The sequence below is a fragment of the Panthera onca genome, chromosome D1, assembly GCF_046562875.1.
Source record: "Panthera onca isolate mPanOnc1 chromosome D1, mPanOnc1 haplotype 2, whole genome shotgun sequence".
NCBI classification, from domain to species: Eukaryota; Metazoa; Chordata; class Mammalia; order Carnivora; family Felidae; genus Panthera; species Panthera onca.
Genome location: NC_138348.1, coordinates 2,304,183 through 2,328,647, shown reverse-complemented (window position 1 = coordinate 2,328,647; position 24,465 = coordinate 2,304,183). Strand labels below are relative to the sequence as shown.

The 24,465-nt window shown below is 64.5% G+C and overlaps 1 protein-coding gene across 3 annotated transcripts in view; it reads left to right on the top strand.

The window, feature by feature from the left end:
- Window positions 1-24,465, top strand: part of OSBPL5 (oxysterol binding protein like 5) — a 53,582-nt gene that overhangs the window by 7,054 nt on the left and 22,063 nt on the right. The window contains exons 1-3 of one of the 3 annotated variants that reach the window (XM_081790200.1): window positions 11,092-11,208; window positions 21,251-21,407; window positions 23,361-23,443. In XM_081790200.1, the coding sequence (XP_081646326.1) occupies window positions 11,137-11,208; window positions 21,251-21,407; window positions 23,361-23,443 (312 nt within the window). In that variant the 5' untranslated portion in view covers window positions 11,092-11,136. Of the gene's footprint in view, window positions 1-11,091; window positions 11,209-20,401; window positions 20,516-21,250; window positions 21,408-23,360; window positions 23,444-24,465 lie in introns of those variants that run through there. The other 2 variants (XM_081790202.1, XM_081790201.1) reach the window with 2 other exon arrangements.

The window sequence follows — 24,465 nt, the reverse complement described above, 5'->3', positions numbered from 1 at the left end:
ATCTGTAACATCGTGGCTCCAATGGATAACACTATTGTGTCATTGAAATATGCTGAGAGAGGGGCACCCGGGGCATCTGACTCTTGATCACAACTCAGGTCATGATCCCCCAGTTCATGAGTTCGAGCCCCGCGTCGGGCTGTGCGGTGAGCGTGCAAAGCCTGCTTGGGATTCTCTCTGGCTCCCTCTCTCTCTGCCCCTCCCCCTCTGGTATGCTCATTCTCTCTCAAAATAAATAAACCTAAAAAAAATTAAGAAGTAACATGCTAGGAGAGTAGAACTTAGATGTTTTCACCTCCACAGAAAAGATAAATATCAAAGTGATAGATGTACTCGAGGCAGGGGCGGGGGGGGGGGGGTCCTTTCACGATGTGTAGGGACATGGGAGCAGCGTGACGTGCACTTTGAAGATCTTACAAGTTTCTCTTACACCTCGATAGGCGGGGAACAAAAGTAGGCAGAACCAGAGATGGCCAGGGTCCAGCTGAGGGTTCTGCCCCAGGCCGGTTAGAGCAGAGAGGCCCCCAGGTGGAAACACTCTGGCCGGGAGCCAGAGGAGGGCGCCTCGGGGCACGTGACGGCCACACCCCACACCCCGGTATTGCCGTCCCTCCACGGTGGCCCCTATGGAGCCAAACACGGCCCTTCCTTCAGGGTGGGTGCGGACGATGCCCCGGTGGGTCGGGGTGCTGATGCCCACTGAGCGGAGCCCTCAGAGCCCGCAGGCGTCTGCCCTCCGGCCCTGCACTCTGGAACGCCCGGCGGGGGAGGAGGGGGGCGTCTTCCCCGGTCCCCTGCCCCTCCCCGTTTCACACCAGGTGGGTGGCTGCTGTGTAGCGTCCTTGGCCAGGCGGTGTGGGGCGTGTGGGGACCCGTACCCACCCTGGAGAGGAGGAAGGGGAGGAGGGGAAGAGCTCAGTGGCCTCGGCCCATGCGGTTAGAGCACCGGGAGCACCCTGTGGGAAGAGCAGGCAATCCTGGGAGCACCTGGGTGGGGCGGACCACGTGAGCTTCGTAAGGGCCCTGCCCAGAACCCCCAGGTCACCACCAAAGGGGGAGGGGCTTCTCCCGGGTAAAGCGGACATGGGTGCGTCCCTCTTGGTGCGACCGGGTGTCCCCGTCCCTCTTGGTGCGGCCGGGCGGGTCCTTGCCCCCTCGAGACCACCGCCGGCCCCCCCCCGTGGGGTGCCACCAGCTTCTACTCCCGCCTTCTGCCAGAAGGGCCTCCGGGACTGGCGGTCGGTTTTTAAACTGCGGTTTAAGGAACGGCAGGAGGAAGGCACACAGGCCAATGACTGTCTTACCAACCTGGTCGTTATTTTGAACCGTGTCTGCTTTTCAGTTTATTTTTAAATCTCGAAAGCGCAAGGAACATGCTGTTTGTCTGTGGTGTGCCTGTTCTCCCCGACGTGGCCATTCATCACTTCCCAGGGCTGAGCCTGGAGGGTGACGCCCCGGCCACCCCGGTCTGCCTGCTGGAGCAGGAGGAACCCCGGACCGTGCGTGGCCCTCGGGGACCCACTCCTTCGGGCCACACGGGGCTTTCCCTGGCGAGGGCAGCTCACCCCGCTAAGCACCAGACCTTGAAACACATTCAGTGGAAATCTTTCCACAGTGAGTTATACCCACAGGATGCCTTGCAACCTTGGGGATAGGCAAGAAATAATTGAACCCTTTCCCAGCGACATTTCTTGTGGGATCGTTACGATTAATTTTAATAGTGATTCACATTTTTCTGAAGGCTTTGAAATGAGCTGTTTTCTTTAATCCTTTAAACAACCCTACGCAGCAAGTCCTACTCTCATCCCGTTTTATACCGAGACTCGGCGAGGTGCGCGATGCGGCCGGGAGGGGCACCACCTCCCCGCGTGGCCTCCCACCTGCCAACGTGGCCGTGACGGCTTGTCCACGCTACTGAATGGCCCCAGGCTCCTTTTCTTATGCTTCTTGTTGGAGGGTCCTTGGTTATTTTATCTTCTTCTTTAAAAGGCTTGTTTCTGCTTCTAGTCCGCTCTCACCGAGGGAACCAGGTCAGTAAGATTGTTAGAAGCGTGTACAGACCCAGCGTGAGCACGTGCTGAGGGAGACCCCGGGCTCGGTCAGTGAGCCGCCCGAGACCCTGAACGGAGGTGTCCTGTGATGTGATGCTTGATTTGGCTGCTCAGAGGCTTTGCTCTTTGTGGGTTCTTCGTTCTGGCCCGGGGTCCAGTGGGGACCCTCACGGAGACTAGCAGCACCCAACGGGTATGCAGCGCTCCCTCGAACCCAGACCTTCAGGGGGTTGGTCTGCTCTGTGCAAGCTCAGGAAAGGCCCCCGGGCTCCTGGGGCTGGGGCTCCGGGCCTCCAGTGCCCCGCTCGTCCAGAGGCTCGGACGCTGGGGGCTTCCGATAAATTGTGAGCCAGGGAGGGGACTGAGGAACAGGCGTAAGAAGAGGCAAATGTTTCCAAGCGGACGGGCCTGGGGCTTGGGTCCTACAGGTGCACCCTGGGCGGTGGGTCTGGTTGGACCGGGAGGGCAGGTGGGGCCCTGAGCGGCAGGACAGCTTGGGTTTCTGGCCTGGGTGACCGCAAAGGGGCGTGTCTAAAAAAGCCCTCGACGCCAAACGTCTGTGTGGCTTTCGGTATTTACATTTTATTTTACGGCAAAGGAGGCCACTCTGGCTGGGACCCTGGGAACGGGAACCCACAGCATCCGAGGCCTGGGCCTGCTTGGCCAAAGGAAGCACAGGGTCCCTGACCGGGGCGGGACTCTATACTCAGCAGCTTCTGGAGTTTTCTGTGGCTTGACTTTGTTTTACTTTAAAACATGGCTCTTTAAATCCACTTATTTTGTATCTAAAAAGAACATTTGAGTAATAAATAGCAGGCGAATACAAAACACTGGCCTTGGCCTGGGTCGTGGCTACCCCCACACCCTGCCTCCAGGGCTGCTGTCTACGCCCCCGGCCACCTGCCCTTAGACAGAGGTCAGCACCGGAAAGACCAGACCCTCCTCCCTTGCCACAGTCGGGAGGCTGGAAAGATCGGTTAAAGAGAGGAGCGTCGTCCCCAAGACCAGCGAGGATCAGAGCCCCCGCCATCACCCAGCATTGTCTGCTCTCGGTCCACGTTTCTGGGACTGTGTGTAGGTGACGTGGCTCTGGAGGCAGAGGGGCCTTCGGTGGCCGATTCCAGGGGCTTCCAGGAGCCGCTGAGTGGGACTGGTGAGTGGGAACGAGAGGCTGCTGCTGGGACACTGGGAGGTGACCTCAGTCGTGGGGCCGCGGTGTTGCCGCGTTGCCTGGCGACCCCTCCCCAGGGGACAGGCTGGCATCTGCAAAGTCTGGGCCAGTTTTCTGCCTGGTCTAGGCTGGGACTGCGCCCTCGGCTGCTGGGGTTGGGAGGGGCCTGTGGGCTGCCCGAGGGGGCGGGGCAGGGGCTGCTTTGGACACGCCCCAGATGGGGAGCCGGAAGGCCCTTGTACTTGAGGGGAGCTGAGGTCCGCCCCGCCCCGTTCTCCCTCCCCCTGCCGCGTGGGGCCGTCTCTCTCCTCTCCCTCCTCCCGAGGGGCCTCAGCCTTGTCCTCCGGGCAGAGGAATGAAGGTCCCACCCGCCTTGGATTCAGGCCGTTCTCGCTCACAGCGTTCACCTTGAACCAAGTGCCGCGTCCCGCGGGGGCAGGTGTAACAACGGACCACACACTGGGCAGGGGGTTAAAACCAAAGAAATATTCTCTCCTAGTTCTGCAGCCAGAAGTCCAAAATCCAGGTGGGGGCAGAGCCCTCTCCTTCCGGAGGCTCTCGGGGAGGATCCTTCTGCCTCATCCAGCCTCTCTCCCCTGTCTTCACGTGGCCCCTCCTGTGTCTCTCTGTCCTGTTCTCCTATAAGGACAGAGTCATTGGATCAGGGCCCACCCTCCTCCAGTGTGGCCTCACCTTCATTTGGTCACATCTGCAAAGACCCCCTTTCCACAGATGGCCCTACTCACAGGTCCCGGGGTTAGGATGTGGACGTATCTTTTAGGGAGGGGACACCATTCGACCCCCTGCACCAGGAGAGGGTGGCCACCGTGGGCAGCAACCAGGAGCTCGCTGCAGAGACGAGACAGCTGGGCTCAGCTGACCGGGGTGGTGGCGAGGAGAGGGACGGCATTCTGGAAACACAGAGGTGATGTCGCAGGTACAGACACGTCATGTCCCCAGCGATGCTCAGTGTGGGCCGGGGGTTGCCTTATTTATACGTAAGATCCTTGAGGCTTCTGGAGAGGCGAGGGGCCACACAGGTGCCCAGGGCTTAGCTGGGAGTGACGCTGGGTCCCTGCTTCCCCTGCCCAAACGTGTGTCCCGTGAGCTTTCACAGCGCCCGCTGGGCACAGGCTGCCGGCCCTGGCATCCAGGCTGCGGGAGACCGTGGCCCTTGGCTTCCTGGCCCCTCACCTGCCCGGAGATATGAGCCCCTCCCGGCCCACGGTTGAGGCTCTCTGCTGACCCCAGGACCAGAGGAGAGAACCTGGGGGCAGGGCAGCTGTGACTGCAGATGTGTTTACCTGGGGGTCAAAGCACACCTTCAGAAAGAGCCGTCTCAAAAAAGAAAAGGGAAAACACAGTGCTGTCTCCCGGGGGCCCCGAGAACTACTCCTGGGTGCCCCTCTGCGGTGGGGGCTGTTCCCTGCACGTGCACGTGCACACACGTGCACACACTCGTAGTCCTGAGGCCCTTCCTGCCCAGATCCCGGGCGCTGACACCTGGTGGCATCGCCCTCTCGGGGGCCGGGTGGCGAAGGGGGAGGCGGCAGCTGATGAGGTTCAGACACCTGGGTCACTCCTGGTTTGCCGAGGGTGTGCGTGCCTGTGTGTCTGTGTCTGTGTGTATGGGCACGCGCCCGTGCGCGGCTCTGTGTCTAGGGAAGGGTGGTGAGCACTCAGGGTGGGGGAGGGAGCAGAGTGGCCCCGCGCTCCTGTGTGCCAGCACCAGGCACTCAGCGCGCTGGTCGTGCCCAAGGACCGGCTGGCCGCCCCGCGAGCCGCTGGCACTCGGCCGGGACAGCGGCTGCCCATTGACCCGTCAGGTCAGGGAGAGGTGGTGATGATCAAGGAGGAGGCTGGGGGGAGCCCTCGCCTTGGGAGCCCCGCCGTGTGCTGGGGCCGGGCACCTGCCCCGGGCGGGGGGCGGGGGGTGGGGGGGGAACCAGGTCAGGGGCCGGGGCCTCTGGGGGAGGCTTCTGCCAAGCCGAAGGCCCGGAGGGTCCCGCAGGCGGCTCTGCAGCAGGGGGACAGGGGCCCTGGCTGGGCTGGGTTCCCAGCCACTGGGGGTCCCCGCTCACGGGGGGCTGCGGGCCCCCAAAGGCCAGGCCGCTGGGCACCGTCGGCAGTGGCCGCTGCCTCCCGTTCCCCCACGTCGTCCCGCGGGCTCTGGATCTTAGTCGCTGCCCCTGTTTCGGGTCTGGAGCCTCCCCCCAGCTGGCTGTCACCTGTCCGCACCCTCAGAGGCGCGTGGCTTCTTTTTAGTCTTTTAAAGTCCGAGCCTCCCGGGAGGCTGTGACTCTGATGTGCTATTTTCTCTTGCTTTAAGGCTCTTACACAATTCTCCCTTTTCGTCTTGAAGAGGAAGCTTTAAGCCTCTCCTTTTTTACTGTAGAGCACGGAAAGTGTCAAATACGCGCAGAGGACGCGGAACCGGGGCCCCTCGGCACCCCGCGGTTGCCGACACCAACCCCAAAGGCGGCCGCCTCTCATCTACCTGAATGCGGTTTTAAAATAGCCCTCCGAGCTCATCTGCTGTGTAGCCACCGGCAGGGAGGCGAACGGCAGAGCGCGTGTCCCGGGCGGGGTGGGGGTCGGCGGGGGGGAGGGGAGCGGGCCCCCAAGGTTCCCCTCCAGGTCTGCTCAGGGTTCCCAGGACAGGGCCCGCCCGCGGTCCACACCTGAGTGCTGTGGGCAGGGTTCTGGAGGTCACACCCCGGAGACCCCCGTGACCTTGAGGCCACCCTCCTGGAAGACGCCCAGGGGACAGAGTCCTGGGGCCGCTTTTTCCCTGCCAGAGCGGTGGGCTTCTGGGGTGAGAGAGGGTCCCCAGCCTCTGCCTCCACTGGCGCCTCCCGCCCCCACCGGGATCCCCTCAGTCTGTTCTTGCCCGCTCAGGCCTGCCCTGAAGGTCAGTTGTTCAGTCAGCCTCGTGTGCACACCAAGCACCTAATGTATACACGCCCCCCCCCCCCCCCCCCGTGGGTTGGGCCCCCCGGGCAGCAGTCGTTAAATACCTGCTACTTGCTGAGTGCCCACTGGGTGCCCGACAGGCGGGATCTGGGCCTCCCTCCCCCGCCGCCCCCCACGCCCCTTGCCAGGCCCTCCCCTCCCACGTCCCCCGCGTCCCCCCAAGGAGACAGCGTCTCCAGTTCTCCTCACTTATTTTCAGCCTGGGGATGGCTGGGCCGGGGGCGTTTTCCTACAGTGAAGCCGCACACGCTCGTCGTGGGGCCCAAGCGGATGGAGGAGGCCCCTGGCCGCACGCACACGTGCACACACGCACGTCTCTGTGGTCCCTGTCACCGAGACCTCAGGCTGTGGTGAAGCCTGCTGGCCACGCTTGGCGCCTTCCGAGCCCCTTGTTACACAGACGTGCATCCCGTGGCCCTTATGTTGCCACGCTCGATGTCCACAGCAGGACGCTCCTTCCCTTGCTGGTGCCCACCTGCGCCTGGTGCCGTAAATAACCCGCGGAGCCATCCTTCGCGCCCGTGTCGATCGGATGGGATTTTATTCCCTAGAGTGAGTCTCCAGGGGGTGGCTCACCGGCCTAACGGATTCCAGCGCTTGGCGGTTTGACTCTCGTTTACAACTGCCCTTCTCTCCCTCCTTCCGGTCCGTCCGTCCGTCTTCCGCCGTTCGCAAGGCCTGCTTCTGAGCTGGGCCCACGCAGGGCTGCGTGCCAACGGGATCCGCTGGGCTGGCCTGCAGGGTACGCTGGGGGATCCCCGAATCGGAGCACTGCCCACTGACCAGCAGACCGGGGCCTGTCACTGTGGTCCGGCCTTGGTCTGTGACCAGCCCCACCCCCCCATTCGGGCAGCTGGAGGCCAAGGCAGCCCCACACCAGGCCCTTTGGGGGCACACAGTGTAAGACACATCCCACGTGAGGGCTGTGGCCGAGCACCCCTCCTCCAGCCTCTGCCAGGCTCAGCTGGGCCCTCAGGACCCCCGCCCAGCCCCAGCCGCAGCCCCCCAGCGGAGTGCCCCAGGCTCAGCGGCCAGGACGACACCTGCCCCTAGTGCCCTTGGGACTGGGGGCGAGGCGTGCAGCTGGTCGCTCGTGTTGTCGTGCCCCCTCCCCTGGGATTACGGGTCTTTCAAGTGCCTGGATTTGCCTCGGGGAGAACTGAAGCCCCGGGGTAGGGCGAGTGGTCAGATCCCCGGGAGCCTTGCTGGGGCCCAGACGCCCCCAGGCCACGTGCACCGTCCCCACTCCAAGGAGGCGCTGTCCGTGTGTTTATCGCTGGGGACGGGGTGCGAGGGCAGCTGCGATGCCAGACCCTTCTGTCCTCGGCTGAACCACGTCTCAGCCCCCAGCCCCTCCGCGCTGTGCGTGACGGGAAGGAGAGCGAGGGGCACACGCGTAAAGAGGGGTGCCGCTCCCCCTACCTCGGCGAAGGGGGCTCGACGCCGCCTGGTCGTCTCCCGCGGTCTGTGTGCCTCTGTGCCAGGCGCCGTTCTGGAACAGGCTGTGGAGACTCAGCGCTTTCCCAAGCCCTGCAGGTGCCCCCAGGCTCGTCCCTCCTCCTCCCCCATCCCTGCCCGTCCTGGGCGCCCTGGGCATGCGGCCTGCTTGCGGCAGCTTAGTGATTCTGCTGAAGACGTCGCACCAAAAGTGCAACGGAAACCTAGGGGGCGCCTCCCCAGGTGCCCTGTCCCCAGGGTCCAGCATCCGTGCCCGTGGGGCCCTCCCAGCCTCCTCTCTGGCTGGAATCTCTCCTAGCATTTTCTACAACCGGCCCCCCAGGTCCTTAGGGGAATCCGCTCACGAGACCCCCTTTCCACCCTCCCACGGCGAGCGAACCGGCTCCCCTCCCCTCCCCCACAAGCTCCAGATAGCTGTCCAGAGAGAAGTGACAGCTCTCTGGGCTCCTGGTGTGGCCCAGGTGGGGCGGTGGGAGGGCTCCCCGAGCCCCCCGTTTGCAGGTGCAGCTGCACCCCGTGTGTGTGTTCAGAGCGCGTTTCCTAACTGGACGGCTCTCAGCTCGCTTGAATCCTCTGGGAGCGCCGTGGGTGGCACAGCCTTCCTCCAGGGACAAAATAAAGGTGCATGATGGACGAGCACCCGTTTCAGAAGGTCCCGGGGCCCCTGCTGTCCCTACACGTCCTGTTCTGGGTGCTGAGATGTGCACGTTGCAGCAGGCGGCTCTTGCTGGTTCGGGTCTAAGCGCTGGAGGCTGTGATCCCTCCTCCAGGAGCTTCCAAGTGCAGACGCCTGTTCCTGGCCAACCCCGGGATGCACGGGCCCCGATGGTCGTTCCCAGCCTTGGGGTCCCGAGCAGGTCCCGGGCGGGAGTCAGATCGGGTCCTCCATGGCCAGCTCAGCACATGGGAGCATTGCTGGCTCTCTGGAAGTTTCAGTGGGGGTGAAGGCGAGCTGGGTGCGGGGGGGGGGGGGCTGTTGCCAGGTCTGGAGGGAGGCGTGGGCAGCAAGGAGGCACCGTTGGCCCAGACACAGGTGCATCACCAAAGGCACGGATGCGTGCAGCTCCCTGGCTTCGGCGACCTGGTGCAGGAACAGGCCAGCGTGGGAAAACAGCCAATACCTTCCAGTGCTTGCCCGGGCTCGAGGCAGAGGGACGGGGCGGGCGGGTCTGAGGCATCATCCAGCGGATGGAGCCCTGAGGAGGTTGGTCAAGGGGGTGGGAGGGCAAGAAGTGGCTGTGCTGAGGGTCCTCGGGGCAGTGGGAGGAACCGGCAGGTCCTGGGCCTAACCCGGCTGAGCAGGAGGGGCCTGAACAGGTGGATGCAGAGCAGATGAGGGCCAGGTGGGTCCCCGCAAGCCAAGGGGCACCGCGTACCTGCCCACGCTGGGTATGTCATGGCGAGCCCCCCACACGCCATCCCGGAGGTCTCCATTGGGCTGGGTGACCTTCAAACCCTGCAGTGAGCTGAATGTTGAATGAGGACCCCCCCCTAAAAGATCTGTCCTAGTCCTAGCCCCCGAGTCTGTGAATGTGACCTTGCTGGCACATGACCTTGCTTGGAATTAGGGATTTACAGATGGAGGGTCTTGGTATGAGATCGTCCTAGATCGTCTGCTGGACCCTAAATCCAGTGACCTTTAAGAGAAAGGAAAGGGGTATTAAGACAGACACACAGGGGAGGGCCATGTGACTGCAGAGGCTGGAGGGACGCTTCTTCCCTTCACCCGCCCTGGTCACAGAGCCTGGAGGGGGTGGCCCTGTGGTCTCAGGACGTGACTGGGGCGTCTGACCCCACGTGGGCTGGGGAGCCACCGGGAAGCTCCCCCGAGCACCACCTCCCGGGGGCTGGGACGGGCTGTCCCCGACACAGAGCTGAGGCTTTCGTGTGCCAGTGCAGGTGCCCAGGGCGGGGCCCCAACTGGCAGGCTGGGTTCCCTGGGGCGTCCCGGAAGGCGGGCGTCGAGGAAGGGACAGCGGGCCGTCAGGACCTGACATGGCAGGACGGGTGTCCATCCTGACCCAGAAGGACATGTCATGACCCAGGACCAGCTCTTTGTCACTCTCGGTGTCATTTTTAGCTGTCCCCTGCTGCTCACGAGGCTCCTGCTTCGCGCTTTGTGCCTCGGGACCTGTCATCTTACAGTGTGACCAGTGTGTCGGGAACAGACCCAGATGTAGGTCTCGGGACATTGGGAATAAGCCTTCTCATCTGCCCCACAGCGGTTTCTCAGTCCTGATAGCTCTGGGGGACCCACGCTCGGCGACCTGGGTCATCAGGGGTCCCTTCTCCATGTCTCAGCGACTCCACTGGACGGCTCACAGGTGGCAGGACTCGGGGCTGGATGGCCACTGCTTCAGTGTCCGTAAAATGGCTCAGGCGTGCCAAAAAGGCTGCTAGAGAGAGGGTCAGGGGTCATGGGTCAGCGCCACGCGGCTTGGGGTTTGCCAGAATCAGGTGGGGACGATGGTCAGTGGAGATGTGATAAGTTGTGAAAATTCAACTTTTTAACGTTTGTTTATTTTTGAGAGAGAGAGAGATAGAGCATGAGCAGGGGAGGGGCAGAGAGAGAGGGAGACACAGAATCCGAAGCAGGCTCCGGGCTCTGAGCTGTCAGCACAGAGCCTGACACGGGGCTCGAACCCATGAACCGTGAGATCGCGACCTGAGCCGAAGTCAGACGCTCCACCCACGGAGCCACCCACACGCCCCAGTGGAAATTCAACTTTTTAAAACAGAAACCGTGCCCCACCCCACACGAGTGCCTCTGCCGGAGTTCCTGACACAGCCCTCCAGGGCCTGTGGACGGGGTTACAATACTTTACTCCTTTCGCGGACGGAGAACAGTCCCTGGCGTGGATGGGCCGAGGCTCACCCGTCCACCCGCCGGCAGGTGCCCGGGCCGTCGTGAACGTGGGTGCCCACGTCGCTGTGTGGAACACGTCTCCGTTTCCCTTTTGGCCTCTTCGGGGACCCGAGGCATGGCCCCCCGTGTTTCATGGGTCAGGCCAGTGTCTCCTGACGCTCTCTCCCCAGGAGGCTGGGTGCCCCCACGTGGGGTTGGCTCCGGGCTGGAGGCAGGTCCTGGGGGCCTTTTGGGCACCGCATCCTCGAGCCGTCACGTCACCTTCCTGGACCGTCCCCACCGTGGCGGGACGGGCAGAGGGTGCTTGGCTCTGTGCCACCGTGGTCCCACCTGACTGGCAGGGCCACTTTCTCCACCAGACACGTGACTTCTGCCAGAACCAGTTTCCCCGTAAGCCAGCAGGGCGGGGCTGGTGGAGGCGGGGACCGGGGGTGCCTGGCTCGGGGTCACCAGGAGCTCCCCACGGTTGGTTAGCAGAGCGGCCCAGACGGCAGGGCTGCGGCTCGTACCCCAGCGGCGGCCTGCCCAGCCGATCCGCGGGGGAATGAGGCTTCACGTTGGAGGCTGAAGGGAGGGGGGGCCCGGACCCCTGCGAGACCCCGTCGGCTGCTCACCCGATGGATGAAAACCCGCGGGGCCAGGCTGCGCGAGGGGGAGGATGGCACATCGCACAGTGGGAGTCGGCAGAGGTGGGCCCGCTGAGCGCAGGCCTGGGAGTGGCGGTGGGGAGGACGGCCTGTCCACCCAGCGGGGTCCTGGGCTCTCACCCAGGGCCGGGAAGCCTGGGGATATCGCAAAGACGCAGCCCGGCAAACGTTCCCTCTCTGGAGTTCCGGTCCCGGCTCCCGGAACAGTCCCAGCAGAAGTGGGCGATGTGGGGGGCCCAGCACCACCTGCTCTGGGCGAGGTGGGAGCGGGGAGGGCCTCCACGAACCGGCCGCGTGGCCCTGGCCGAGTCAGCTGGTTCTCGGGCCTCAGTTACTGCATCTGTGAAATGGAGAGAAGGCGTGCGAAGGGAGCGTTTGAATGCTTGGGTTTTTTTTTTTTTGTTTTTTTTGGCTTTGCTTTCCAGACTTGGATCCTCCCGGCCCCTGGACAGAGTGGGAGGCAGAAGTGGGGGGGATCGTGCCTGCCGCCCACCTGCTGACTCATTCAGCATCCGGTGCCAGTGAGGACAGAGCGCAGGGGTGGCGTGCACACGTTTGTGGAGCTTCTGCTGTGTGAGAACCGGCACCCGCCTCTGAGCAGGGAGTTTCCAGTTTATACAAGGGTTCACTGTCCACGCCGGGGAAGCCAGGCCTCCCTTGGGCCCCTCCATGCCGCAAAACCCGATGAAACCTGCTCCCACCTCAGTGCTCTGCAGGCATGAGCTCGAGCCCTTCTGGAAGCTCCAGTCTGCGGGGGACCCGGGAGCCGGGGGGGGGGCTGAGCCCGTGTAGGATGGGGAGGGGGGAGTGTGGGGGTGCACGTCCTGTCCCAGGGCAGGTTCTCCTGGGGGAAGCCGGCGACCGCCCATTTCCAGGTGGGCGGGAGGGAGGCAGGGGGTTTCTGCACCCCTGCACTCGGGCCGGGAGACACGTTTGGCCTTTGGCAGGAGCAGCCGCGGCTCTGGGTGGTGGTCCCACCTGTCTCGGGTCCTTGGCGGCTCCTGCGAGCGGGGGAGCTGCAGCCCGGCATGGCTCAGATCCCTGAGCGGCGCTCCCAGGCGGCTCCGTTGACCCCGCGTGCACTGAGGGGCAGAGGGGACCGCGCGGGCCCGGGGTTCCGCTGCCGTCCGGGGCAGGGAGGTGCTCCCGCCCAGATCTGGAGCCTTGTCCCCTGCAGGGGAGAGTCTGGAGGGGTCCGTTAGGAAGGAAGCTTCACCCTGACCCGGGACCCGCGTGGCCTGGGAGTGGTTTTGTGGAGTCCGGGTCCGGTGGGGCATGAAGGAGGGGGCAGCGGAATTGTCCACCGAATAGGAGGCCGTCGGACACGTGTCTTCCGTGTCACCTGTTTGAGACGGTCAGTTGTGGCAGAGGCTCCATCATTTTGCCCCTGACTTCCGCTCACGCCGCCATGTCAGCCCTCGTGTGGCCGGACCACGGGCACTAAATGAGTGGTGCACGTGGGAAGGAGATGCCCGCAGCCGGAGAGTGGGGAGCGGGGAAGGGGCCTGTGGAAATCCCGCGTTGTTCAAGGTAGATTCCGCCTGGACCGTGCCCGAGGCTGGTTCTGGGACAGGATGGAGCATAATTACTGCGTGGCGTCCAGCAGCCCGATCCCCCCGGGCCGCCGTGCGAACCCGCCGAGGGTCCCCGCGTGCACGTCCGACCTTTGCGTTTCGTGGGCACTGTTCGCGGTCTCTCCCGCGCCTTCCGGAGGCCCCCCCCCCCCCCCAGCCTCATTCCACCTGGGGAGGGAGACTGTGCTGGTTTCTGCTGGCCCTGGCGCTCGCCGTCTCGGGACCCGTGGCGTCCCCGCGGCGTCCCCGCGCTCCTGAGCCACCAGGCTTATTTCTTTAGGGCTTAGCGGCACAAACAGTGGTAGTTTGCGTTTCCTGGCAAACAGCACACGCAGCCCTTCTAAACCTTTCCTGAGCCTCGTCTGTTAGCCTGCACAGCAGCCCTCCACGTCCGTACCGTCATCGGCCTGTCACAGACCGCGAAACCACGGCACAGAGCAGTGGAGTGGCCCGTGTGCCCCGACGGGGGCTGCCTTCCGTCCTGTTCCACTCGTGTTCTCTTTGTGGGCTCCTGTCGACGATTGTGGCAGGAACAGCACCATGTCCGAGTGTGTGGGTTAGGGTTCTCGTGTGTGTGTGTGTGTGTGTGTGTGTGTGTGTGCAGGCTGGTGTGCAAGCCCAGAGGACGGGGAGCCAGGAGCCCCAGCAGCGCCCCCCCCCCGCCGTCGCTGACTTGACTCTGTGCAGCAGGTGTGTGTAGGGTGCTGCCCATCCCCAGGGGTCCAGGCCGCCCCCCTTTCTGATGGCGGGTGGGGGGGCCCCAAGGCCAGCTGGGCTGGTGGACGTGGTGCAGTCATGATGCTCCGGTCATGCCCCAGAACAGCCTCGGGCACTGCCCAGGTGGGATTTACATTGTGTGAAAACTGGACGTGACCTTCGCACAGACCCCACATGCCCAGGAGCACAGGACCAGGGGCTGGGCACGGGGGGTCCTTCAAGATCCGGGGCGCGTGTCCCCCGAGCATGCCACGGCGCCTCCCACCCAGCGCCGAGCAGCCTGGGGCCAGGCAGGCTGGCGTCTAAGACCACCCACGACAGAACCGGTGAAGGGGCTGCGTGTGTGAGAACACCCTTCTTTGGAGAGGGGAACGGTCCGTCCGTGCAGAACTAGCTGGGCCTCCTTGTGGGCCTCCCCTTCCTGAGACGCCCAGCGAACCGGGCGGCCCGACCGGGGAGGGGGCCCCGGAACCACCCTCCTCCCTCCTGAGGGCTCAGCCTGCCGGTGGAGTCCAAGGTGGTGGCCGCTGTTGAGGGACCCCCGGTTCCCCTCCGCAGAGGGGGATCCACCTGGGGGCATCCCTGCCTGCACACTCTCCCCCTCCCAGGGTCCCCAGCAGGGTGCGGCCCCAGCCCTCGGCTTCCCCCCTCCGCAGGGTCCCCCTTCCCCTCGGGAAGGGCCGACACCTGCCGACCCCAGAGTCTCCTGAGCAGGAGTAGCTGTGGAGAGTCCCGTGGGGGGATGTGGGGCGGGCAATGGGGGACACTGAGGCTGGAGGGGTCTGGAGGAGAGGGGAGGCTGGCCCGAGCCCCTGGGGTCCGCAGTGACCCGCCTCCCCGCCCTGTACCCCCGCCCCAGCCTGCTGCAGCCCCTGGGGCCCCAGCCTCGGGGGGAGTGAGGCGCACGTGAGCTGTGGCTCACTGCAGCCCGTGACCCACTTTCTTCAGCTTTCTTGCGGGAGTTGTCTGCCCACACGCGAGGCTCCAGCCCCATAATAAGGGAAGACGAGCAGCCGGCTCCAGGCAGAAGCGCCCCGGCTTTGGCCGTGTGCCCCCCGCTGCGGCGGCCACCTAACTGCGGGGCCGTCAGTCCCCCTACCGGGGCAGACAGCGGCCCGTGGGGCCTCCTCCCCGGGGGGAGAGCCGGGCGGTGGGGGCGCCCAGAGAGAGGGCTTCAGCACCCGGGGCAGGTCCCCCCCACCCCCCGCCCAGGTACGTCCAGGACTTGTAGACGGAGGCCAGGCCCCCCACACGGGCTTCCTCTTCCAGAAGGGGGCGTGAGGTCGCGCTGGGACCCCAACCCACCTCCCTGCTCCAGGTGTGGGAGGGTGGGGCGGGGTCCCTGACCGCCGCGGGCCCAGGTCTCCTAGCTGGGCTCGATGCCCCCTCCTGCGGTGGCCCTCCCCACTGCACCCCCGCCCCAGAGGGGGTTACAGTCTGCCTCTGAAAATCAGCCCCCTTCAGTCGGGACAGCCGCAGGATCTGGGGGGGACATGGTGGGGTCAGGCCTTCAGGGCACCACAGGGAGCCCAGCCCGGGGCCTGGGGCTCCCAGAACCGGGTGGGACTGGTGTGCACCGGGCAGTGCGTGTGGGCGGTGCCCAGGCCAGCTGACCCCGGCACTCAGCATGCAGTTGGCCCGGTGTCGGTCAGGAGGCCAGGTGGGCGGATGCCAGAACCCGGCCCTAACCCACAGCCACATGACCCAGCTGAGTCAGCCTGAGAAACACCCAGGCTGGCAGGCCACTTCCTGCCCCCGCCCCGCGTTCCTCCACACTCCACAGCCACGGCTGGGAAATGTCTCTCTGGGGGAGGCCCCGCTTCTGCTGACCACCCCCCCAGCGGAGCCTGGCCCCCTCCCCTCCTTTCTGGCCCTGGCTTCAGCCCTCCAAAGCACAGAAGGGACTCGGGGCTTGAAGCTGTGCCACCAGAGAGGGCCTGGCTTATGCCACGGGGCCTTAACACTGGTCATTTTCCCTCCGGGGACCTTGGTTTCTGCATCCTTTAAACAGGACATTGAGATCTTCTCTCCCTGCCTCTTGGGTGCCATTGCATTGCATCTGATGGGGTACCACGTATGAAAGGGCCCAGGGGCGCCTTGAGGGTCATCAGCACAGCAGGTAGACTGGAAACACCCCAGTTCCAAAGCCCCTTGGGGCCCGAACACCAGTCCAGGTGGGCACCGGGAGACCTTGAAGGACCAGCCCCCACACACCAAAGTGCATGCCGGGATGTCCTGAAGAGGCTGCCACTCCCCTGGGGCCTTCTCACCCTGCCCAGGTTGAGCCAAGTGGTCAGTCCAGCCCGGCACGCTTCTGGAAACTCGTGCTGGTGTCTGCCCTCAGGAGGGACCAGAGCAGCTGCTGGGCTGGAGCGTAGGGTGGCCTCCCTGGCGTGGCTCTGGAGACCTGGGTGGTTTTTCCCCTCAGCAGGCTCCTCACGGCCACTAGCCTTGGGACCTTAGCAGGTTTCTGGAACGTAAGGGGGTGTTGTTGACAGGGTGGCTGCTGTCTTCCAACTGATGGCTGCTGTCTTCTAACTGATGGCTGCTGTCTTCTAACTGATGGCTGCTGTCCTTCCCTGTCCATTGGCTGTGAGGTCAGAGAGCCAAATGGGGGGGGGGCTTATGTCGCTTCATCCCTGAGCCTGTCTGTGACTTTGGAGCGTTTTCCCCGCAGCCTTTTACGGTCCCCTGCATTCAGGCAAAGGTATGAGCCCAGCCACGTTGGCGGCGGTGGTGGTGGGAGCCAGGCCACGAGGCCCTGCTTCTCTGCTCCCATCGGTGACAAAGAGCCGCTGGTGACCTGAGCCCTGTCCCCCCCGCCTGGGAACCTCTGCTCTTGCCCCCAGCACGGCTGGGCCGGACCCGTCACTCTGGCCCCTGGTCTGAGAGCTCACCTGGGCCCCCGCGGGTCTGGGGCTCTGCCCCCTCTGCTCAGAAGAAACCTCCATTTACAAATAAGGACTTGGAGAGAAACGTGGCGAGCTGGGGCACACAGCCGTCAGCGGTGGGGCTGGACCCCTCTCCCCAGCTCCGTGTGTGGTCCCCAGGCATCTGTGGGGGGACCGGGGGAATGTGGTCAGAACCGTACACCCACTTGTGCGCCTGCGGGTGGAGTGGGAGGTGCGTCCATTCTGCTGGATCCTGCTGGATTCCTTCTCTGTCTCAGGCCTTCCCACGGAGAGCTGAGGCTTGGCGGGTTTTGGCCCAGATAACCGGGCTGTGCGTCCTGCCTGCGGAGCCCTGATAAGGCACCAGTGACCTTTCTTTATAAGGATCCCATTGTTCTGGCTCGAAGGTGGGCGTCTGGGTGCTGGTGGAGGGGACAGTGCTTGGGGGCAGGAAACTGCCCAGAAGGTAGGTTCCAGTGGGGGCTGGGAGTGTGCCGCGGTGGGGGCGGGGGTGGGCTCCGTGCCCACTCCCCAGGCCTTGCTGTTGGCCTTGGCCCAGCCTCAGAGAGCATGTCACCTGGCAGGTGCCCAAACGAGGATGTCAACTCAGGGACGCCGGGCTGGCCCAGCCAGGGGCACAGCCTGACCTGTACCTGCGTGCTCGGGGCCAGCCCCGCGTGGGACCCGTCGCCCACTGATGTGGGGGGGCTCTCAGGCCCCAGATGGGAGACCAGAGGGAGTGCCCCTGCGCCCTTGAGCAGCTGGACCCCGGGCCTGGGGAGCAACCAGGCAGGCAGTGAGGGACAGAGGGGACGGCTGCCCACCGTGAGTGCGGCCCCAGGTTGGGGCTGGCTCAGCTGGGGGGGGGGGGGTCTGTGTCGTCACGTCCCCCGTTCCTCAGCACCCCCTTCCTCCCCCGGGCTGCATGGGGGCTGCACTCCCAGGACCCGCAAGCCTTCCGTTTCATCCTCAGGAGGCCTCCCCGTGCCAGACCCACCCCCTCCGCAGCCCCTGCCGGCACCCGGAGGGCGGGGCCGCGGTCCTCTGGTGCTGGAGCCACCCCTGGCGTGGTGGGCAGGTGGGGACAGGACCCTCTCCAGGGCCATGATGGAGATCTGCCCCAAACCCACCCTGGCCACCTCTCTGAGGACCCTGCCCTGCCCTGCCCTGCAGAGAAGGAGGAACGAGGCCCTGGGACGTTGGCTGCGCGGCCTTCATTCGCCCCAGGGGCCTCTGGGGCAGGCCGTGAGTCCCTGCTCCTGGCATGCACTGGATAGACAGTGAACAGGACGGACAGACACCACTCCTCTCCTAGGACCTGTGTCCTATGGGAAAAGAGAGCTAGTGGAGAAGAAAGGAACCCCAGGGAGAAGCTCTGGAGCTCGGAGCGCTATGTGGAGAATCTGCTGTGTGAGGTGCGAGGGGGCCGGCCTTCTGGAAGGCGACGTTGCAGCTTAGTGTGGGAAGGACCCCGCCAGGCGGGGGTGTGGGTGACGGCATTCCAGGGGGGACGGTCCAGAGCAGAGGCCCTCGGGGAACGGGCTCTGCATTCTCCAGGGACAGAAAGGGGCCCGTGTGGCTGGGAGAGTGAGTGGGAGGAAGGGTGGGGCTGTGGAGGGGCTGGAAGACGGGGGCCAGGGGACTGAGGCTGGCCTGTGTTCTCTGGGCCGGGAGCCACTGGGGAGATGTGACCCGGATTAACTTTTGCAGTGGACGCAACAGCACCCCCTCCCCAACGCCTCACCCCTGCCTTGCCCACAGCAGAGATCAAGCGCCCAGAGTCAACAGCAGCCAAGGGTGGGACGACCAAGGGAGGTACGAATTCAGAGACCCCTCCCCGTCTGGGCAGGTCAGAGGCGGCTTGTAGGGGCCCCAGCACTTTTCTGGGGTGTCAGGACACAGAGGGGACATTCACTGGTGCACACCTGCATTGCATTCGGATTGGAGGGTGTCCATAGAGCGGTTCAGTTGTTTGAAGGTCACCTCTGATGTGTTGGGCCAATAGGAAGGAAGTGGGGAGAAAAGGAGGACTACTCAGCTGACTGGCTGGAAAGATCCATGGAGGAGGGAGGGAGGGAGCGATGAGAGGTTGGGTGGATAGATGGATAGATAGGCAAATGGGCAGCTGGCTGGTTGGCTGGATACATGATTGGATGGATGAATGGGTGGATGGATGGATGGATGGACGGATGGATGAGTGGATGGATGGATAGATAGACAGACGGACATGTAGATGGATGGATGGACAGATGGATGGATGGATGGATAAATGATTGGAGGGATGGATGGATGGGTGGGTGGATGGACAGATGGGTGGGTGGATGGATGGACGGATGGACAGGTGGGTGGGTGGATGGATAGACGGATGGACAGGTGGGTGGGTAGGTGGATGGAGGGATGGGTGGGTGGTTAAATGATTGGATGGATGAATGGGTAGGTGGGTGGATGGAAGGATGGATGGATGGACGGATGGACAGGTGGGTGGGTGGGTGGATGGATGGATAGATGGGTGAGTGGGTGGATAAATGATTGGATGGATGAATGGGTGGGTGGGCGGATAGATGGACAGACAGATGGATGGGTGGGTGAGTGGATGGATGGATAAATGATTGGAGGGATGGATGGATGGGTGGGTGGATGGACAGATGGGTGGGTGGATGGATGGACGGATGGACAGGTGGGTGGGTGGATGGATGGACGGATGGATGGGTGGGTGGGTGGATGGATGGACGGATGGATGGGTGGATGGATGGACGGATGGACAGGTGGGTGGATGGATGGATGGACGGATGGACGGGTGGGTGGATGGATGGACGGATGGATGGGTGGATGGATGGATGGATGGATGGATGGACGGATGGATGGTTCGATGGACGGGTGGATGGGTGGGGGGATGGATGGATGGATGGATGGATGGATGGATGGATAAATGATTGGAGGGATGGATGGATGGATGGGTGGATGGACAGGTGGATGGAGGGAAGGGGGAGGGAAGGAGGATGGTGTACATGGGTGGATGGTGCAGCTCACAGACTAGAGTCCCACTGGCCATTAGCAGTGCTGGGAGAAGGCACCTATAGGGTCTGAGAAGGCAGCCAGGATCCTCACGCCCTCTCTACTCTGCTTTGGGTGGAGCCAGGGCAGATGGGCCAGCTGGGAGCTGAGGCTGAGCTGTAAGCCAGGCTCAGGCAGTGTGGGCCAGAGTCCCTCCACCCGCACCAAGTCTGTAAGGCTTAACCACTAAGACAGGTGAGACCCCAGGTGAGGGAGGCCTACCTGGGCCATCACCCCTCATCATCCTCCCTGGGGGCCCCTGCAGGTCAAGTTCATGTCTGACTCGTCTTGGCCACCAACCTGGGTGCTTGGAAAATCTCAGCCGGATGAGTCAGTCAGTCAGCTGGGCCTCGTCTCTGGTGCTGGCTTCCTGGCAGGCTAGAAGTGTCCACTGACACTGATCGGCAGGGCTGGGCCCCCCAGATGCCCGTCCTTCTGGCCCAGCAGCGGGTTTGCTAGAAGCCCAGCTGAGGTAGCGGGAGCGTCGGCCAGGAGCTGGGTTCTGAATCGGTCCCAATTGGCTCAAACACAGGCCTCGCCAGTTATTAGCTGTGTGGCCTTGGGCCCAAATCCCAAACAGCAAAGGTAACCAGCTTAGCCAGGTGACAAGACAGTGGTTAGGAAGGGAAGGGCTGGGAGCCCCTCACTCTGACCCTCGGGGTGGGGGGGCACAGAGAAGGTTCTGGGGCTGCCACGGGAGGAGGTCCGGGGCCACCACCAGATGCCCTGGGCCCCGCCCACTCCGGAGCCCCGCCCAGTCATAGCAGGAAAGGCTCTGTGTCTGAGCCCCCGCCCTGAAAGCCCAGGGCCTTGGGAGGAAATGGGGCCTTTGTCTTGGGTTTGGCGGGAAGCCACGGGCCCACCCAGGGAGGTGGCTGCAGCCCCAGACCTGGAGGAGAGATGGGTCAGTGGGCCTTCACGGAGCACGGGATTAGGAGTCAGGGTCCCTGCTGTGCCACCACCCACCGGGCCATGACCACAGGGCAAGGCCTCCAGCTCTCGGAGCCTTGATTTCCTCATCTATAAAATGGGCTGACGTTGGGGACTTCTGTCGACCGCTTGCCCCAGGCCTGCCCAGGGCAGAAGAATCTGGGAGGAGGCCCAGGCCTGCTCGTGAGTGATGGGCTGGGCTGTGCCTGGGGCAGGGAGGAAGCTCATTCGGGAGAGCCAGGGCAGGGTGTGAACTGGGGTGCATCTGGCTCTCAGCCCACCTGCGTTCTCTCTCGGTGTGACGTTGTTGGGGCGCCCGCAACAGAGACCCCCAGGAGGAGCCGAGGCAGAGGGAGGAGAGCCAGGGGCAGGGGGTGCAGGAGGCAGGATGTGCAGGCGGGGCCAGCTGCCCCCGGTGCTCTGGGTTGTGGACCGCACAGCCCTTGTCTCTCTGCCGCCTCCCCTGGGTGGGTCAGCGGCCGTCTCCCCTGGAATGGCTCCTTCACCGGGGAGGGCGGGTCTGGTGGCCTGGCCTGGGTCCCTGGCACATCTCAGGTCCACTTGGCTGCAGCCAGGGTCCTGCAGAGCCAAGGGAGTGCTGGCCTGGGGGTGCGGTGTCCCCAGGGCAAGCTGTGCGCTGCTTAGGCGGGGGCGTGGTCTTTCCCACGGGGGCGTGGTCTCCCCCGGGCGACCACCCCCTGCTTGCCGGTGGGTCCCCCCGCCAGGCCCTCCTCGTCCACTCCTGGGACGCCCCAAGTGAGGGCCTGAGTGTAAGACGGGGTGACGCCCGCCACTCCCGACTCCGGGAAGTGTCTCCGTGCCCCTAAGACGGGGCGGGTGGGAGGATGCCCGCCGGCCCCTGGGCTCCCCCGGTCTCAGCGTGAGGTGTGACCGCCTCTCTCCCGTCCTTCCTTCCAGAAGCCTCCCAGCGCCCAGGCCATGAAGGAGGAGGCCTTCCTCAGGCGCCGCTTCTCCCTGTGTCCACCTTCCTCCACCCCCCAGAAAACCGACCCCCGGAAGCTCACCCGGAATCTGGTCTTCAGTGGAGAGAACGAGCTCTACCCCCTCGGCCCAGGTCAGTGCCCGCGGCTTCCCGGGTTTTGTCCTGGTCAGCGAGGGGGATTAAGCCCCATCCACCGTGGCGTCATGGGAGGTCAGCAGGGGGCTCCCTCGCCGGGGTTATGGGGCAGCTCGTCCGTGGAGAGGCCGTGTGGTGTGGCGGCCCCAAACCTGCCCTCCTGAGACAGGCCCCCTGAACCCCAGCCCCAGTTCTGGCTGGGTGACCCTGGGCCAGCCTCAGGGCCTCTCTGGGGCTCAGTTTCCTCCTCTGTGAAATGGGGATGTGAGCTCCCAGTTACAAAGGAGTCCCGGGCTCTGGGAGGGAACAGTCCAGACTGGGTGCCCTCAGGCCGCCGGTGGGTGAAGCACTGAGCACGCAGGGGACAGGGTCACCCGTACCTGCTGGTGCTTGCCCGGCCCCAGGTCCCTGCCACCCCAGCTCCTCGTTCCTCCCGGGTCCGCCCAGCAGAGCCCAAGCTGAGCGCTGTCTGCGTGTCTGTGACTGCTGCCCCAGAGGGCCTGCCTCCCTCCCCGTCCTGGGAGACATCGCCTCCTCGGCCTGCCCGCCCCTCGGCCGCTGCCAGCTTCGGGAGGGAGGAGAGGGACGCCCCAGCTGTTCCCGGCCGCAGTGTCCATCCTGCCCCCACCTGTCACCGGGAGAGCCTCAGACCAATAGGCTGTCAGGACATGAGGGGCTTCTGGGGACATCCCACCCAGTCTCACGAGCAGATAGGAACATGCCGTGTCAGGTCTCACAGGCCAGGGCACAGGACACCTAGGGAAATAAAGCTGACATCTGTTCTCTGCTGCCATGCCCTCTCGGGAGCGGGCGGTGGAGGGGGTGGGAAGGACACATCCCAGTTGGTGGCCGGTCTCAGAGGTCTTTGGTCCCCAGAGTGGCCGCCCCATGCAGTGAGGGACCCGGTAGGTGAAGACCTTTTCTCCGGAGGGGAGGGCAGGTCCTGGGGGAGGGGTGGGGAGGTGGGTGTGGACGGAGGAGAGGAGCCCGTTCCAAGAGGAGCTCCCTTGAGCTAGGAGGATTCCCCAGCAGGCGTCACCCACACTGGGGGGCGACAGAGGCCGGGTGAGCCCCCCAGGACAGCCCTTGAATCGAGGGGTCCTGGAGGAGAGGGCACCTCGGAGGTGGGGAAAGCCCCGTGCTCACCGCCCAGCCCGGGCCTCGGGTCAGGGCGCAGGGGGCTTTGCAGAAGCAGAGGCAGCGAGGCAGCATCCCTGCCGGGGCGGGAAGGCCAGGGCACCTTGAGTGGCCTCGGTCCTAGGGCCTTTGCTGCCCTAGGTGAAGCCGGGCCCCCCAGGACAGAATCATTTCCCCAGGTGGCCATACTGGCTCTTCTGCAGGGCACGGCTCTCGGTCCCCGGCCCCCCGGCCCCCCAGGGGCTCCGGGAGGTGGGTCTGTGGAGCCCCTGCCAGGGCTGGGTCTGGGGACACCTGTGTCCCCGCCCCACCGGGATGGTTCTCCCCCCAGCGGCTACCACCTCTGCGCCTCGGCACAGGGACCCGGCTGTGAGCCGGGGCGCGTGGCCGGCGGGCCTCCCGAGACCAGCCCCTCTTCCTCCTGCCCATAACCGCAGCCTCGGAAGCCCCGTTCAGGACAGAAGGAGCTAGGCAAGGGCGGCTGTTTCCCCGGGACTGAGTCCGGATGCTTCCCTTTTCTCTCCCTCGCCCTCAACCAAGCCGGACAGGAAAACGGGCACCTGCCGGGTCGGGGTGCAGGGACAGTGCCCGGCCACCTCCCTCCCAGAGTCCAGCTCCCAGAAGGTTAGGGAGAGAGGGCAGGCCAGGCGCGGTCCAGGCGCCCTGAACCCACCATGGGCCTCCAAACCTGGACACCGCGTTCCTCCCCTGAAAGCGGGGGCCTGGCCTTACGGTCCTCGAAGGACGTTCCGCGCCCAGGGTGCCCGGGCTCCTCCCTGTGCCCAGGTCCTCACTCCAGCTGCTCTCTTGCAGGGAAGGAGTTGGAGCCCAGTGGCCAGCCGCTGCCGAGGGACGAAGGGCCCCCGACCCCGGGCTCTGCCACCAAGGGGCCACCGGTAAGAGCCTGGCCGTGGGAGGAAGGGGACAGCCCGCCGTCCCCAGCCCACGCGGGCCCGGAGGAGCGGCTCCGAACCCCGGCCTGCACGTCTGGGAAGGAAGGCTGGGGGGGAGTCACAAACAGTGCCGTGGGCTGTGTCATCGAAGCCGCCTTTGTGGCAAAACACGGGCCGGGGAGGCCCGGGGCCGGACCAAGGCTTGGGCTGCTCGGTGGCCTTCGGGGACAGGAAATTCTAAGGGGAGTCCGTGGAGTCTTTCTGTTGTAGGCAAACCGCCGAGCCTCCCCTCCCTCTGCCTTTGCCTCTGCGCTCCCTCCACCAGGTACACCCTCCGCAGGGCGAGTTCTGGAAGCACACGCGCCCACACGCCCCGTGGGCCTCCCAGGCCAGCCTCTCCTGGCCCAGGCACGGCTGTGCCCTTCCAGGCAGAACCTCTGGTCCAGGGCGGGCGCCGAGGCCCCGGGCGGTGCGTGGAGGGTGTTAGGCGTACCCTTCTGTCCCCCAGAGGGTCTCAGGCCAGGGTCCCCAGACGTTGACGGGGGTTGGTGGCTCTGGCTTCTTGCCATGGGGCTGGGGAGCAGTGCAGACAGACACGCGGTTGGCCCCCTGCCCGACCACCTGCGACCCCGTGTGATCTCGAGTGACTGCCTTGCTCCCCTGGGGCCTCGTGGCCTCATCCAGCAAAGGAGGGCTTGCTGTGGCTCTCGTGGTCTGTCCCTGTGTCTGCCTCGGGCGAAGAAGAAACCAAACCTTTGGTGGGTGCCCCCCACCTGCTGGAGACCGCATGTCCCTTCCCTGGCCGCCAGGGCCGCCAGCTGGGGAGGAGGAGTCAGAGCGTAGTTATTTGCTTATTTGTATTTAATTTAATTTTTTCATTTTTAATTACAGTATAACACGCATAACCCAGATTTACCGCCCTACCCGTTTCTAAGCACGCAGCTCCGTATGGCATTAAGCAGCTTCAACTCTGTTGTGCCGCCGTCCCCCATCCGCGACCAGAACTTTCCGTCTTCCGAAACGAA